The sequence below is a fragment of the Sander vitreus genome, chromosome 16 (genome assembly GCF_031162955.1).
Source record: "Sander vitreus isolate 19-12246 chromosome 16, sanVit1, whole genome shotgun sequence".
In the NCBI taxonomy this organism is placed as follows: Eukaryota; Metazoa; Chordata; class Actinopteri; order Perciformes; family Percidae; genus Sander; species Sander vitreus.
The window spans coordinates 15,124,923-15,142,942 of NC_135870.1; the positions used below are offsets into that span (position 1 = coordinate 15,124,923).

At 39.9% G+C, this 18,020-nt stretch overlaps 2 protein-coding genes across 9 annotated transcripts; both read left to right on the forward strand.

The window, feature by feature from the left end:
- The first annotated feature begins 2,257 nt into the window (after positions 1 to 2,257).
- Positions 2,258 to 7,715, forward strand: cabp1b (calcium binding protein 1b). Its single transcript, XM_078271405.1, has 7 exons — positions 2,258 to 3,608; positions 4,459 to 4,489; positions 4,605 to 4,748; positions 4,985 to 5,094; positions 5,350 to 5,424; positions 5,630 to 5,702; positions 7,032 to 7,715. Exons 1-7 carry the CDS (start codon positions 3,411 to 3,413, stop codon positions 7,055 to 7,057), a joined length of 657 nt encoding a protein of 218 aa, XP_078127531.1. The 5' UTR covers positions 2,258 to 3,410; the 3' UTR covers positions 7,058 to 7,715.
- Positions 7,716 to 9,646: 1,931 nt separating this feature from the next.
- Positions 9,647 to 17,648, forward strand: gpat4 (glycerol-3-phosphate acyltransferase 4). Of its 8 annotated transcripts, none has more exons than XM_078271688.1 (13): positions 9,650 to 9,854; positions 11,088 to 11,387; positions 13,393 to 13,462; positions 13,573 to 13,870; positions 13,972 to 14,046; positions 14,235 to 14,324; positions 14,547 to 14,640; positions 14,928 to 15,043; positions 15,821 to 15,876; positions 15,973 to 16,058; positions 16,127 to 16,255; positions 16,404 to 16,483; positions 17,004 to 17,648. In XM_078271688.1, exons 2-13 carry the CDS (start codon positions 11,220 to 11,222, stop codon positions 17,194 to 17,196), a joined length of 1,455 nt encoding a protein of 484 aa, XP_078127814.1. In that variant the 5' UTR covers positions 9,650 to 9,854; positions 11,088 to 11,219; the 3' UTR covers positions 17,197 to 17,648. The 8 variants fall into 8 exon arrangements, 7 of the variants coding, with proteins under 7 accessions (XP_078127814.1, XP_078127812.1, XP_078127816.1 ...); XM_078271686.1 differs by having other exon boundaries at positions 11,118 to 11,387; XM_078271690.1 differs by having other exon boundaries at positions 11,136 to 11,387.
- Positions 17,649 to 18,020: the final 372 nt, after the last annotated feature.

Below are 18,020 nucleotides of genomic sequence, written 5' to 3' on the forward strand. Positions count from 1 at the left end.
GTCCGAACGAGCTTCTTCTGTCACATTCGCATGGTATAAAACTTCGAAGTGAGCGAGAGTAGGGGATAGAGCGAGGGTAAAAAAGGGCAAGAGACAGACAGTCGGACAGAGAGCGAGAGAGAGAGAGAGAGAGAGAGGGGGGAGGGAGGAAAGACACTGTAGGAGAGGAGGATGGAATGAATAAGCAATCTTACTTTTTCTACTCCTGGCGCTTGCATCTCGCTCTGATCACACGCATGCTTCCTCTCCCTCGCTTATCTTTGTTTTGTTCTGATCTGTCCTTTGTCCTTGTTTACATATTTCCTCCTTTGTCTCAGCGTCCCTCCCCTCGTACCTTCCGGCGTCCTTGCCTCTAGGTCCTCCCCGTACACTCATCCATCCTCTCCCTCCTATACCTCCTCAACCTCCTATGATATCTCTGCTCCTCTCCCTGTCTTTTGCCAAATGTCCTCTTATATTTGTCACTGACCCACTGAACCCTCTTTCCCTTTCTAATCACCCCTATTCCCATGCATGCCCGGAAACATATGCAATCACACATGCATACACGTACATACAGCCACACAAACACAGACACGGTTAGAGAGAAAACATAAAACAAAGAGGATTTTTCTTTGCAATGGGCAACTCTGTAAAGTCGCTTAAAATTTTCACCAAGAAGGTAAGGTCCGCTTTGCTGTGGTGTCCTTGAATCCCCTGAAACATGTGCATGTTTGTCTCATGGTGTGTCCCCAACCTGACCAAAGGTTATTTGACTGAACCATGTCTACTGTCTGACTATTCACCAACAGGCTGTCTTGAACTGTTTACCTGAATTTTGTGTTGCTGGAGTCAAAGCACATGGAAGAATAATGGAAGAATTTTTAAGCTTGTGTCTCATGCTGTAGTTTCTGTCAATGTTAGGAACTTACAGTCTTTATAATTGATTAGGACTTTGTACTCATTCTGCATGTACTTTATGAATTGCATTGAGTTAAGGGCAATATGCATCTTATCATACGTATCTTCTTATACTAGTTCCCTCTGTGCTCATTAGTGCATGGTTGCATTCCCATCCATTTTAGCCCTTTCGACAGAGGTCAGCGGAGTTGATTGGTGGTGCTTGTGCTCGACCTGTTGGCTCAGGTGAAGTCTGTAAATTTGGATCATGTCACCAAACATTAGAGTCAGTCAAATCGCACAGTGATGCCACCTTACCAGCCAGCAGAAGATTTCTACCCTGTTGAACCTGCACCTGCAGGATGTGGCCAGTCAGTGAAAATGTTGCAAACAGGTGTGCTCTTTCATATATCAGATTCTATTAGATCAAATGTACCACTGGCATTAGGGCTTTTAGGCGACAACATAAGTGCGCAATTAAGGGACAACGAAGGAAGAACATTTTGAATGTTTTTTGTAAAGGCTCAAGAAGATAACCTTTGTTCGTACAACACATCTGCTGCCCTCATCGTGTCAGCGTATGCTTGAATAGACTCTCAGTGAAGCAGGCAGACGGTCCCGCAAATAGATTTTCCTTCATATCAGCAGCTGCACATCCTTGAGGAAGCAAAATATGACATGCAACTGTTGATGCCATCTGTGCACAACGTCTTGGAGTGCTAGAGAAGTTCTTGCTTGACTTGAGTTTTTTTGTTGGTTATATAACTGAAAGCGCGTGGCTTCATCATACTTTTTTGGCACGATATACCCACAGACAGCCCTGCTCCATGCATCACTTGGTCAGATTACCCTGTGGGCATCCGTTCCTGTGGTGGGGTCTGTAGGAATGCATGAACTGGCATTAGGACTGGCATAGTAACACATGGAGTGTGAAGGTCATTTGTAGAGAATACAATGCGGTGTATATTTGCATGTAGTATATGCATGCATATTCATTTTTCATATGTATGCATGTCTGTTTACTGGAAAAGTATTCATAGGCGGGCACTAGCTCATGTCTGTGAGATGTAAAGCAGCGGCAAAAATGGTCCCTTGGTAATTCGCTGTGACAGTGAGTCCACTCCACTCACTTTTAAGTGGATTTTCCTCTACTGAGTTGGATGTTACACGGTGATAATTGAAGACTTATAAGCAAGAAGATATGTAAATGCAATAGATAGTCACAGAGCATGAAAACAGTCCTTTTTTACTAGTCTTAGTTGTGTTCTGTGTGTAGCCTAACATCAGGCAGCTGCTCTATCTAATTTAAATATTAGTCCGAGCAATGGTTGGACCTTGTTTGGCTTTATTTAGAGGAAGCTTTTTTTGTCCACTGGCGAGCAGTGATTGCCTGTTTTAATTAACCTGTAACTCTCTCTGTAATTGGGATGACTGCTGTGAGAACAAGTTTTGCACCCTGGTTGGTTGGATAATGGGTGATTATGGCTGGCGGACTTTTAGCCTCATCGCCTGGACAACACAATTATTTTGTAATGTGCACAAAAAAAACAGAAATTCAAGTAACTATCCCAGCATAAGTTTTTTTGACTATAAATACACTGTCATCAATCCTTTAAATTCCCTCGTACCACCAGACACTGCACTACCACTATTGCTACCAACATGTGCCGTTAGTTGGCATCATAATGCTTTCGGTTAAATATGTACTCATGTGGACTCGGTTATAATGATATTGTACTCACCAAAGTCAGTGTTGAGATTTTGGATAACAAAGTCGGATGGGGTAAGAAACATGAGCAGTCAGATAATCTAAACCACTCAATTTGGAGATAAAGCCGCAAGTGAGTGCACCTGAAATGTTGGTAATAATCGCTCCTTGCACAGGTAATCTGTGTGTACACAACCATGGTAATTACGTTAAATTTGGACTGGGATTTATGTTTACAACATGCAGTTTCTAATCTGGGGGTTTCTTTAAAACTTCTTGCCGCGTCCGACTTTGTTGTAGTGATGTTTCTGTTTTCCCAGATCTGAGCAATAAGTCAGTTAATGTTATCATATTGTAACTGTTAGAAATGATAGTCAAAATTAAGACCAAATTTAGTTATAAACTGTAATTATCTTTTAACTCTAGAGTCTGCAGCTGACTGTGCAATTTGTTATTAAAGAGCTGTTACGTGAGGCTGTCAGTGTTGCGTGACATGAAAAGGGGCATTGCATTTTTGCTATGTAGTAAACTCCACTATTGGCATTATCTATAACACATGATACAGAGGCTTGGTAGGGTTCTGTTGTGCAGGCCTGTGACCTGTAGGATAGATTCATGGATGGCATCAGTTGCCCATGTCATAACAAATTACAACCTCTTCCCTCTGACTGAGGTGCTTTCCTCCATCATGACTGACCTAACTCCACACCTCTCTATGACGGACAGACATATGTCCGTCACCCCCTTCATCCCACCTCCTTGTTGACTCCTTGCTGCCACAATCTGAGTCACGGTCTCTACCCCTATCTTTGCCCCTGCTCCCATGTCCGGCCCCCCTTCCCAAATGCTGCTCCAGGACCAGAAGAAGAACTACAAAGCAGTGCAGTGTGAGGAGGGGGGCTCTGGGGGGGCCTATCTTGAGCCACTAGTGGCCCTGGCCCAGAACGGAGCCACCATGCACAACGTACTGGGGCCTGCATGCATCTTTCTACGCAAGGGCTTCGCTGAGAACCGGCAGGCTGTACGTAAGTCCAGACAATATCATGTGCATGCATGCCAAGAGATTAGCATACAACACAGTACACACACAATAACATGAATTAATGTGTGTAGTAATCACCTCTCACTGTAATGTCGAAGATGGTATTTTTAGTCTTCAAGACATCTTGATAGCAAGAATGCTGAATGCAAGGGTGTGTGTGTCTGTGTGTATATTTATGCACACCAATGTTTATGCATTTGATTATGTATTAGTCATAAACATTGGTGGACATTTGTAGCAGGGTGGAGGATTATTAAAGCTGGGTTATGGTGATGCAGAAATGCTCCCTACGTTACGATTATCTCTCTTTGTCTATTTCCTGCAGTGACAACACGAGTCAAGGTTTTGTTATCAAAGAAAACAGTGTTGTTGAAATCCTCCGTGTAGACTACTGCTGTTTTACTGACTGTTCTGATGACAAGCTCTCCCATGGCTGTTTGTAATGGATGCAAGAGTTGTGATTAAGTCATTTTAATTTAATGGACCGGCAAATAAAGAAACTGTTGCGTACTTTGCGTCTTTCCATTGTTTCTGCATCTCTATCTTATATTTGACATTGTTTCTGCTATTTTACTTTTATTGCAACAGCTAACGTGTTATTTTTCCAACAGGGTGACACAGAGTGCCAAGAGTCTGCAGGTTTTCTTCGGCAGGTGATCTCCCTGATAAGCTCTTTGGCTGGAGGAGACTCTTGGCACTCTGCTGCACATACCTGCAGTTACTAATTTTTATACCGCATCATAGTGTGTGAGGATTGCTGTATACTGGCATGATTTCAAAAATGATCAGCAGTGTTTGGATTCTAACCTTGCACTGTGATCCTTCACAGGACCGAGAGCTGAGGCCCGAAGAAATGGATGGTAAGTCGCATTTCAGGAAAAATAAAGAATGTGAAAATATAACACACATTTTTACAATTTTGTCAAATAGTTTAAACATCTTTCTCACATTTATACCCTACTTCTTCGCTCTCAGAGTTGCGTGAGGCATTCAAGGAGTTTGACAAAGACAAAGATGGGTTCATTGGCTGTAAAGACCTGGGGAACTGCATGAGAACAATGGGCTACATGCCAACAGAGATGGAGCTAATAGAACTGAGCCAGCAAATCAACATGAATTGTAAGGAAACGGTGTCTGTGTGTATATGTGTCTACTATTATCATAAAGAAATAATTGTGCATCAGTGCAGAAGGTTTAAGTTCAATACTTTTACAGCCTCTATAAAAACAGTGCTTCGGCGTCAGCATCACTATTCTTCAGACCGGGTACAAATAAAGCAATCAGTCTTGTCATGTGTTGTCTCTAAGAATACCCCCAAGGTTAACCCAGTTTACCCTTTAAAATCTGTCCAACAGTGGGAGGACATGTTGACTTTGAGGACTTTGTTGAACTCATGGGGCCCAAACTTCTGGCTGAAACTGCAGACATGATTGGGGTGAAAGAACTGAGGGATGCATTCAAGGAGGTGAGGAAAGACATTGGGGAAGCTCACCAAATAGTAAACTGAGTGTGATCACAGCATTATGGTCAAAATAATTCACAATGGATTGAAATTGAGTTGGAACATCAGGGAAAACATTAATTCATATGTGTAGAGTTTATTTTAGAGGGGATTACGGGAATGGCAACCAAAGAGAAAAGAGAGTTTTGGTAATTAGGATTTTATTCTGATTAATGCTCTCTCTGTTTTATTCATTTGTGTCTTTTCTCTCATTCTCAGTTTGACACTAATGGTGACGGCCAGATCAGCACAGCAGAACTTAGAGAAGCAATGAAAAAACTTTTAGGACAACAGGTAAAGAGCTGCTGTCCATCCTCATCTGTAGTTCTCCATCAATCATGGTGTCTGTCCGAGTCTTATCTGTTTATACGTGTGTGTGTGTGTGTGTGTGTGTGTGTGTGTGTGTGTGTGTGTGTGTGTGTGTGTGTTTGTGTGTTTGTGTGTTTGTGTAGTTTGTGCCCTGGACATTCTCACTTTCCCCACAAATTGACTTTTTCAGGTCGGACACAGAGATCTGGAGGACATCCTACGAGACATTGACCTTAACGGAGATGGACACGTAGACTTTGAAGGTAAAGAATCCTATGCGGTGTGTGACACCATGCTTTACAATTCATACAGCATACACATTTCACTGCCTGGAAATCAAACATGCTTACACAATGTCTTCACACATACTTCAAAGTAAAATACCAACATGTGTGCTGATATTTCAATATCATGCAGGGATGAAGGCAGCTCTGTAGGTCTGTCAGATTATCATCACATAGGGATTATGGCACCTCATAAATTACCCACAGAGAAAAAGAAGCATACTGTACAGGCTGTTCTAAGTAGAGCAACTATACTTTCCAATTTCAAATTGTTCCTCTGCATTCTATATGTACATCAGAAACAATGTCCAAGCAACATTTGATCGAGCAAGATCAAAAAATAAAGTGTGCTTTTGGGGTGCTACAGTAGAATACATGTAGATCACGGTTAACATGAATGATGATATGACATGATTTTTGAGATTGGGTGTGTGGCAGAAAAGAACCAAGCCATCCACCTACAGTAGAAGTGTCTACAAATTGAATGTCGCAAAGCAATACAGGAGCTGTACTTGAAATACTGAAAAAAAGTGGTCTGGGATTGCTGCTACACGGCTCTCACAGACTGTTCCCCAACTTGTCAAATAACGACGCTTTGTCACGGCCTTAGGCATCTGACACCGACTCACATGCACTAACATGCACGCACAGCCGAAACGGCTATCAAAACACACACAGAGGAAGTGTGACTTCATTCTCTGCTCAGGACGCCATTACTCCACTATATCTTTACAGAGCAAATATTTGTTTGCTGCTATATTAATGTTCTGAATTTCGAGTACAGACCCTTTAAGTAAAACAATATAGCAACTAACGTATTATTCAAATGTTTATGTGTAAACATACTTGGCAGTGTCCTGTTCAGGTTTATGACCTTGTCCATGGTTTACTGAGGAAAATATCTGCTAAATGCTTCACTATGTTCACCAGCCATTGCGAACTGTGTCAGTCTGTTGTTTAGTGCTAGGCAGTGTATAGTGAGGTTTCTAGAGCTTTTATTCACTGAAAACAAAATGATGCTATGAGAGTGGAGCAAAACAGTTTAAAGTTGCAAGTTGTAAAACCAAAACAATGAGCTAAAAGATATTAAAATGCTCGGTAGAGTTGAGGTGGGGTTAGCAGGTGCTCCACCCTACATCTCCACCAACCCACAAATACCTCAAATGCAGAGGTACAAACCCTCAAACATGACTTGTATCCTGTATGTTAAGGAGCAGTTGCGCCCACTTGTGCAGCATCATATATTTCATTGAAGGTTTTTTTAACTAGAGCTTTGTAAAACAATCTGTCCTTCTCTTTAATTCCCAGAGTTTGTGCGGATGATGTCTCGATGAGTTCCCGACAGAGAGTCGACATGTTAAAACATGGCATGGATTCTCTGTTGGTATGGGAGGAAAAGGAGAGAGACCAGCACAGAGTCCCGATGGAGCTTGAATTTCTGGACTGTCAATGAACAAAAAAAGAAACATATCAACCCTGCCCTGAAACTGCCATGCTGAAGCACAAAGGCTGAGGACTACAGCCGGGAGCAACACTGTTGATTTACTATATGCTGCTGCTGTTTCTTAGAACATAAACAAAACCAACAGCTGCATTTCTGACTATTACAAAGTATATTTTAAAAAAGCACATTTTCCTTTAGTGATAACAACATTTCTAATGGGTAATGGGATGTTTGAGTTAGACTGTAGCAATTAAAAATGCATATTTTCAACTACAGCAATATGCCAGCAGACACCCTAACCAATACAGCACATTCCTCTCTAAAGCCGAGGACATCTTAAACACAACTGTAATATGGCAATATGGAAATAATTTATGTGATTCTGTCAAAGATGTGTGTTTGTGTTTTGTGCAAACTGTTGTTTCTCTCCACGCCATACTGTTTAGTATGTTCCTTAAGTCTACCCTGGTTAAGGCAAGCCAATATTTGTTTGGTGTTTTGTAGCACTGATGCAGTTCTTCTGACTTTAATAACATTATGCCTATCTTACTGTGAGATATATATATATATATATATATATATATATATATATATATATATATATATATATATATATATGTGTGTGTGTAATTTTAGTGTGCATAGGATTCATTCAACTGCAAACATTCCTGAAGGAAATTCTCTACAGTGAATCTTGACTACTGCGATAGGCCTTTTTAATTACATGTTTGTTTTATGAATTGTGAATATTACTCTGCATGAATATACAGAGTTTGACAGATTATCTACAGTATCCCTTTAACAGAGCGTTAAAACTATACATGAAAGAGAGATTCTGTTCATGCTTTCATTTTTCTTAGAGAGATTTGATAAATGTACTTGTTTATTGGGGTTTTGTGAGTTTACCAAGTCTATGGAACAGTTCTGAAGTGATTTTCACTTTGGTGCAACATTTACATTTTTAACTTTAATACCTCAAGATGACTTGAACAATCAACCTCATCCATAAACTGCCCCTAGCATAAGCTCTAATACCAATTTATTTACCCTCTTACTTTCATTATATATATTTGTATAGAAGCAGCATCCGCTTCTTTATGGAAAAAAGCCAAAGAAAGTTTACAAGAATATTATTTGAGTCTTATTCAGTGTAATAAGTGTATGCGGTGTTTTTTAGAAATATGATCCATTGGATTATATTTTCAAAATGGCTGCTTGAAATGCCCTTAGTGGTTCCTGGGGCAGCTAAATTATTGGTTGACTGTTTATAAATGGAGGGGGGTATATGCATGAAGAAGAAAAAAAGAAATTTTACTTTGTGATTTTACTTGTCTTAAGTGTGTGAAACTATGCATGCAAGAAACAACTGACATTTGTAGCAGAATATATATATATATAAAAATAAAGGTTTTTATTGGAACTTGAGCACAGAACCAATGTCTGTAGAATAGTGTGTGTTGTCTTAACAATATTGTGGGGACATGAATCTGTCCAGACAGCCAAATTATGGTGACTCTTGTCTTTGTTTTTAACGTTAGGGTTATGCCACAGAGAATTAGGCAAGTTAAGTATATGAAAATTAAGACCATGTGAGTTTAACTCCAACACAGCAGGTGGAAAAGTAACAAAATTAAACTTGACCCTTGTATGACAATATTTGGATTGATGGAGAAAATTAAACTCCTCAAATCCAGCAAAGTCTGTAGGCGAGACAAACTCAAGTCTGTTATGTTTCAAAAGCCAAAATGAGCTTCATCAAACATTTAGTGTAGTTTAGCAAAATGAATAATTTCTTTAAATGTGGAATGAGGCTCATAACACCAAATTAAGATATGGACAAATACAATTCTGAAATTTGCAAAAATCTGTTTAAACAGCACACTGCCAAGTCTTCTGTAGTATAAACACAACAGTCTTTCTCATTGACTACGTTTGATGAGTAAAAGCCAACTCGGCTTTTAGGCCATAATTCCCTCCCCTCCCCTAAAATGCATTTTTCAGTGTGAATACAATGTTTTTCATAGAGGATGAAACTTATAACAGCATGCAATGTATGCAGTGACAGCAAACGTTTAAAGGTTTGTTCAAATGATAAGAATCAGTAATGAGTAGCAGTGAGAGCCAACTACTTCCCACAATATTATAAAGGCTATTATCATCATATGGTTTGCCCTAGTACCACATTGCTTATTTTTGTTAGCATTCTTTAACCATTATTACTGACGGATAGCCCACTACATGCTGGTAATAATAATTCCTCATGATATTATTTCCTCATGTTGTCATTTTGCACTGTGAACGCATTAAACACAGTTAGGATCAGTACCATAGACTGTAGGTCAGTACATAGTAGCTACATCATCAATACAGACTAAGCTTTGACAGATGATTTTGGACCACTAGCTAGCTACACTATAATCAGATAGATTACTGTAAATGTTCTTCCCACAGTGCGTGAGGCAGTAAGGCAGTGACGGGCCATCATTGGCCACCTGATGCTATGACGACTCGACTCCATAGAACTCTGTCTGCAGTTGTAGTTAGCATGTTGCTAGCCTAGCCTGTAGAGCCAGCACAGTGTCAGAGATACCTGTACTTCAGCCTGGACTGTCCAGATGTAGAACTACCTGACCGCCTATCATCTCAATCCTCCTCCGGCACACGACTAGCGTTAAATCCGGAGGACGGTAAGAGCTGTTACCCAGTAGCTAACGTTAACACATTATGAGCCGTTAGCCGTGGGTCAAAAGTGAGCTTTGTTATCCTAGCAGCTCCCTTGTAAACTAACGTTAGCATGTTACCAACCAAACTTATCTAAACTTACTAACGTTAATAGTCAATAACATACCGGCAGAGTGAGTTAATGTGTCCCAGGATGCTATTGATGAAACATTAAGCATGTACAATTTGCTGTTAGTGTTATTTAAATTCGGTTGGTAACGTTAACTAAATAAATAAATAACATAGCGTTAACGTTAACTGTTAACGATAAGTGACGATGTTTACAACGTAGCGTTGCTTGTTATCAGTGAAGCTAGCTAATGACCACTTACTGTACTTAATTAAATCTGAATTAGGTGCTTGTTGTCTCTACTGTAACGTTAGCCTAATCATTGTTAATTACACATAAGTGTTTGGTCACATAAACTAGTCAGTTAGTTACTTGTAATTGGTAATTACTCCAGAACTAACATTACAGCTGCAATTATTGAACATTTATGTGTCCCTTAAATTGCGTCGCTCTGCTCATAGTTTTTAGTCGTATTGCACATCATGCTTGACACAAGCCATGGACAGCTGTATTCTTAAAGTTATTTTCATCATCCAATTCATAGACATTGACAATATTTCATATTTTAAACTACACAGCTATGCAAGATGCAACAGATACAAGTAAACTGAAGCTGTGGTTGTATAACTCAAAAATTACTTCTGATTTCTGACAGCTTGCATTAGAGTTATTCCAGTTTTTCTATAATAAGGCAAAGGCAATAGCTGTTACATTGTTAAAAAAGCTGGAATAACTTCTATGCATGCTGTCACAAAAAAGTCAGTGTATTCATAAAGGAAAAAGAGATCACCCCTAATATGGGTAAGTATTGCACTTCAACTGTCATCAATAATGGCCCTCAGTAACATAAATTCCCCAACAACAGTAGACCACTCAGATCTACCAATGCAGTGTCCAGGGGAGGGGTACCTAGGGCAATATTATATTAGTATTAAACTGTAGCTATATATAATAATAATTATTTATGAGTGGAAATATGTGTGTGAAAACCTACCTTACATATTGGCCATCAGCAAAGTAGTAATTTAAAGTCAATCACAATGTAGAACAAGTCACCTGAAATGGAACACGGGGGATCATATTGTTAGAGGCAGCATGATGACATGATATTTTGTGCTGTCTTTGTCAGATGCAGACAATGAGTTAATGTACATTTCAGCGTCTGCTTTGGACACAGACTCTTCAAACGGACCAGAGGACTTGGCCTAAAGCTGTCGTGGTCGCCTCTTTGCTCTCTGTGTCTCTCCGGCTGTTGAGTAGCATGACTTGGTTTACATTTCCTGGTGACAACCTGCTGTGCAGATGTCTTGGCATCTCCATCACTGCCTGGTTGACTCTTCTGTTTGTCTTCATAATTGTGCCAGCTGTACTTGGAGTCTCTTTTGGTATCCGCAGACTCTACATGAGGACACTTCTCAAGATCTTTGAGGTGAGCTTGGTCTTTGTGATGCACAATATTATTCAAATTATACAAACTCAAAGTCCTTTGTATTGAAATGTTGTTGAACCAGAGTTATGGTGAACTGAAAAGGTTGGTTTATGTATTTATTGTACAACATTTTGGAACAAATATTCTAACTGCTGCAGTAATATATTAAAATCCTTCGAGATACAACATTAGTAGATTTTTGCACATACTAGTTATGGCAGTGGGTAATCTCAAAAACAAAAACAAAAAAATGAATTCCCCATCAAATGGGACCCCTGGGTTCTACCACCTCAGGGGGACTGATAGAGGCACAGGCCATGTTGCTGCCTCCCTTTTCTCAGGCACTTGGCTTTTGGGACAGACCCCAGGGAGGAACAAGCTTTTAGCCATGGGGCTGCCATCTGAGGTGGTGAAGATACTACAGGGAGCTTAGACCCCTGGGATGAAGTTTATCTAGTGACATAGTTGGAGGATTTTTGAGATGTGGTACAGAGAACCTAAGGCAGTTCTCCTCACAAGCTCAGTCCCTGTGGTCCTACAGTTTCTGTAGGAGTTGTTAGAACTCCCCTTCTACACTCAGGATAATGACAGTCACGATTAAAGATGAACAATTAGGGACATACCTGTTGTCTGAGCAGGATTGCAAACTGCTTTATCAATTTCCTGAATGATGCAGTACAGTTTGAAGGCAGTTGTTATAAGGTGCTTGTCCTACTGTTGGATTTGGTTCTCTGGATAAGGCCCTGTTTGAGCACCTGGAGCTGGTCAATCTGAATTAGCTGTCAATCAAGACTGTCTTTCTTTTGGCTTCTGCCAGGAGGGTGAGATGAGCTGCAGGCTCTTTTGACACAATGCAGGTTCATGATGGAAAGATTCTTTCTGCTTTGTCCAATCAGGTGTCTGACTGTTCTACTATCTTAATTTAGGTCTGAGCACCTCCTTTAGGGAATAGATGTGTGGTGTTCCCGGATGGAACAGGAAGCTTTGTGTCTGGCAGGCTGGCTTCCATGGCCTATCTGCACTGCCAAATCAGCCCATGCAAGGCTGGTAAGCCTTCGGTAGTGTCAATCATCTTGGCTTCTCGCAGCAGGCCTGGGAGTACTTGTTGGCGTAGGAGTGTGTGTATGTAGCGTACTTTACAATTTTAAATAGTTTGTTTTCCATGAGCTGTAGCCCTGCTGGAATGCACACTGGTGTGTTATTTAGAGTACACATCAGGCGATCTGACCTATTTATTCTTCAGTAAGTCACACTAAGGGTTTTAAACTGAAACTGGACCAGAATAGTGTTGAATGTTTCTGCAATTTCTCTGCATTGTTTTCTCAGCTGTAAGCTTCTCGGGAAAATATGTTCTCTGTTACAGAGCTGTCTCTCTGTCTCTAGGGATCATGTTGCTTAATTTAATCACTCTGATCATATCACATCCTATGCTGCTCATATCCTCTTTGAATCTCTAACCTTGAATGCAATTTGGAGGCTTGCAGTGTTTATTACTGCTCATCCACCTTCATACAGTAGCTGCTAGTCAGCAGCAGTATATCAAATTAAGTCTTCAGTTCCCACTCTTACCCTGATTTTCCACTGGGCACGTCTGTGCTACGTTCCAGCTGCCTTCCAGTTTTCTTCCGCCACGCGCCATACCACACCGGGAGCGCCTCAGAAGTGGAGCGTCTTGCCTGCCCGACTCGCAGATTATATTGTCTCTACAAGTACTTTACAGAACAATCATGCGTTTATTATAAGTATAGTTAGTAGTTAGTAGTAGTAGTATAGTTATTTTCGTATCTTTAGCGGAGCGGAGATCCGCTTCACGCAGCTGGTGGAATATCAAGCATTGACTTGAATGGCTGTTGTTGCTCGCGGGGGCTGCGGTGCATCCGGAACGCAGTGCACACGCGCCCAGTGGATAATAGGGGTAACTTTGCAGTATGTCAAACATTACAGCAAACAAATAAAATGTAGACTAATAATAATCTAGTTATCTGAATGTTTTTTCCTAAATTAGTGGGCAACCTCACGGATGGAGATGGGAGCAAAGGAAAAGAATCAGCAACTCCATAAACCATATAGCAATGGTAAATACGTAATATTTCAATATTTCTCAGTCATGAATGTTTTAATGTACCTGTATTATTTTGACCCTTAACTGAAATGCATGTCTTTCTTGTTGTTGTTCCCATTGTAGGAATCATAGCCAAAGAATCACCATCGTCCTTGCAGCAGGAGCTCCAGGACCTCCGAGGTTCTGCCAGCTGTCTGCGCTCAGAGCCGGAGTTTGAGATGGCCGACATCTTCTACTTCTGCCGGAGAGGTGTGGAGAGCATCTTGGATGATGAGGTGACCAAGCGCTTTTCGGCCCAGGAACTGGAGAGCTGGAACTTACTGACTCGAAGCAACTACAACTTCCGTCATATCAGTCTGAGACTCACTGTCCTGTGGGGCCTGGGAGTCCTCATCCGCTACGGCATCCTGCTGCCTCTAAGGTCAGAGCAGCACACAGGCAGGTTATGTGTTTGAGGCAGTAAGATTCATCTCATCGTACAGGTTCACTCTTGAGTCAAATATAATTTCTATTTTTCTGCAGGGTTACTCTGGCCATCACTGGCATTAGTCTGCTTGTAGTCCTGACTACTTTGGTGGGCTTTTTACCAAATAGAGAGTAAGTTTCCCCCAATTCTCATAACAGTTCAGGCATGCACGTGAAGTCAGGTCCCTATTATTAAGAAAAATCAAAAGCAATATGACTGACTCAGTGTAACCACGTTTATTGAACCAAAATGTAACCTTGAAGTATACATCCTAAGGTGACTGGAGTAATTGTTGTGGCATTATGCTGCATGTCTTCAGGTTAAGGTTCTACCTGAGTGAGAAGGTTCATCTGATGTGTTTCCGCATCTGTGTGAGAGCTCTTACAGCAATCATCACCTATCATAACAGGTACAACATATGCTATATTCAGGAACAGTAGCAGCTTCCTAAGAGACATTTTATTTGACTTAATTCATTATAATTATCACAACAGTAATAATGACAAGTTAACAGCTTTTTGTAAATGTCTCCATTTCAAAGAACATAATGGCAAGCATTGAAGTGTGTATGGCGTGCAGTTGCCTCTCACAAAGTCGTATGTCTGTGTCAAACGCACTCGTTTAATTTCAGAGAGAACAAACCAAAGAATGGCGGTATCTGTGTGTCCAATCACACAACACCCATTGATGTCATCATCTTGGCCAATGATGGCTGCTACTCTATGGTAGACAAGTTTGTGTGTGTCTCTGTATTCTGTGAGTGACTGTGGTTATTCGGTCTTCATAAGAATGAATGATTATTTTTTATGAGAAACTATTTTTATTTTAACACAACACAAAACATACAATTTGCATCATGAACATACTCCCCACCCCTCGTCATCACCACCCACCCAGAAAAAAATCAAGAGAAGATGACACAGTAACCAAGAATGAATGATTATTAAAAAAAAAAGTGGAGATAGGTAGAGATATTGTTTTGAGCTGAAAGTGAGTCTAACGCATCTTTCAGGTTGGCCAGGTACATGGAGGGTTGATGGGAATGATGCAGCGAGCCATGGTCAAATCCTCTCCTCACATCTGGTTCGAAAGATCAGAAGTCAAAGACAGACACCTAGTGGCCAAAAGGTAACAATGCATCTTTTCAGTGTTTGCTTTGCTCTTATGTCCAGTTGCATTATGGTCAGTACCGCTGATGTGCAACCACGTATCATCACCTCAGTGTGTATTGAATTTTAATACACAATACATTTTGTTCACCCCTGTATATGAGTGTCAACTAACTTGGTGCATATGGGTTAAAGTCAAGTTTTAAAATGTATTGAAATATGAAGTTCTGGTTAAAACATTTGATTGTGGCTTAGACACATTTGTTATATTGTGACTTAAACATGAGGTTCAACACACATAATAGAAATGTGTTTTTGTCATGGGCAAAGGCCTCCTGACAAATAATACATTGGTCAGTCAGATGGCAGCGCTGTGAGTATATTGCATCAAACAGTCAGATATCTTGGTATTCTGTTCATTTTTTAATCCTTGCTCTAAACATGCATTTTAATAAACCCCACCAGTATGTATGTATGTATGTATGTATGTCTGCTAGTCTAAAATAAAACTGGAATAGTCTGTAGCAGGTTGTGGATAGAACTTGCTTTTTATTAGCATTTAAAAATGCAGTATATAACCACATTCATGTAATCAATAAGCACTATAGGGATATTTCAACTTGACAGGCCATGGAGTATGAATATATAATTATTTGATTTTAGTTGTTGCTATAATAGTAGCAGTTAGATTGAACATCATTTGGCTTAAACTCTAGAAATGAGGCTTATGGCAAGATTCTTTAAAAAAAAACATATATATATATATATATTGATCACTTGTGCTTTTTAATTTCAGACTAAGCGATCATGTTGCTGACAAAACAAAACAGCCCATCCTGATTTTCCCTGAGGGTGTGTATGATGATATAATTCTTATAAACATACGTGTAGAGCCCACAACATTTGGTGTGTAGTGTCGATAAGAGCTTCACACTGTGTCTTCTACAGGTACTTGCATCAACAACACATCAGTGATGATGTTCAAAAAGGGCAGCTTTGAAATTGCCTGCACAGTCTATCCAGTTGCCATTAAGGTAGGAACTTGTTTTCTGCTTATTTTGCTCTTACTTACGCTTGATATGACTTTATGTCCATCTTGCAGTATGATCCACGGTTTGGGGATGCTTTCTGGAACAGCAGTAAGTTTGGCTTGGTGAATTATCTGCTGAGGATGATGAGCAGCTGGGCCATTGTCTGCAGCGTTTGGTACCTGCCACCCATGAACAGAGAGGTGAAACTCTATGTCACAACCTTGCAAAGAAATATGGCGTATAATCAAAATCAGTGATAGAACTTTCTAATCATCTATTGTTTATTCTATCTACTGGAGTACTTTTTCCACCTTTGCTTGCCTGTTCTTTTTTATTGTCCCGGTGAAGGAAGGGGAGGATGCGATGCAGTTTGCCAACAGAGTGAAAGCAGCCATAGCTGCTCAAGGAGGATTAGTGGATCTCATTTGGTGAGTCATTATTAGCCAAGTTTCCATCCAAATGTAGGGCACATTTTAATGAATTATCAGAAAATCTGCAGAAGATTATGTAAATGTGGGTATGCGCGTTTCCATCCACTACTGTTGTGTGAATATTAGGAGTTGGTTCATCAAGGTAAGCAGCTGGTTATGCTAATTCTCCCATCAGATGCCATTATACCATTGCAGAAGAAGAGAGTGCAACAAGATGACGTACAGTAATTAGGAGAATGCCAGTCAAACCTCAAATGGTGGGGGAAAATGTAGAAAGAAAGTCTCAGAAGATAGATCAATAAAATTAGAAAGTAAGGTTTCCAATGGCATGAAACGCAGATGCAGATTCACAAAACACATTGTTATTGGCTTTTAGCTTGGATAGAAACTGCAGAATTACACCCTGAAGGTAAGTTGTTCGCTTCAGTTGTTTGTAGTAAGTGTTTGAAGTAGTTAATGACACTGTGTTGAGTCTGTGTGTGATTCTCTTTTTCTTTTATCACCCGTGTGCTCTCAGGGATGGAGCGCTGAAACGAGCAAAAGTGAAAGACGCTTTTAAAGAAGAGCAGCAGAAACTTTACAGTAAAGTACTTGTAGGGGAGCAGGATGAGGGGGAGCAAAGTGACGACATGCATTTAGAGGATGAAAATCAAGAGGAGGATGAAAATCCAGAGGATGAAAGCAATCAAGATTCAACAGAAGGACAATGAGGACACAGTGAATGTATGATGTTATAAATACAGACTCTTACATCTCATACAGTGACTTCTTACATAATGGTGATTGGGAATTATCAGAAGTAGAAAGTTATATAGATTATTACTGTAACTGTCATTTTTCCTAGACTCCTGTGTGAAGAAAAGTATTTAATTGTTTAGATTTTTATGTTATCAGTGTAATATATATATATATATATATATATATATATATATATATATATATATATATATACACACACACAGTATATATTTATTTACATAGTTTGTATGATGTGAAATTAGGAGGAAGGTAATACTACAGAAGCTAAACCACTGAATGACATAAAAATGCTAATAGGTCTTTGTTAACTAATTGTTCATAGATCAAAGTCCTATAGTGACATGAATTTTCCTGCCATGTGTGCTTGTTCTATATCTGATTAAAACACATTATCTTCTAAAAACACTGACCTCTTTGTAAAGAATACAAAATTATTTTGGAGATTCTTTTAACAGGTGCACAGCCATTAAGAAAGCTGTGACTATTTTTAGTACCTAGTACTACAGTTGTTACGTCACCGTCAGACAGTGGCAGTGCATCACCTTGCTAATTGGCTCAGGGCTCTATATGTGTCCTGGCCTTTAATCTTCGCTGGGCACCAGGAAGCAATGGAAATGAGATAAAAAATGGTCTGTCCTATTACACAATGTAAGCCATGATAATATAGGTTTCCAATTTGTTTGTCTCAGGTTGTTAGGAAAGTCTGTCTTTGAAGGATTTGAGATTTAGATTGATGCAAAGGAACATAACTAGAAACATGTTCATTTTTTTCCCC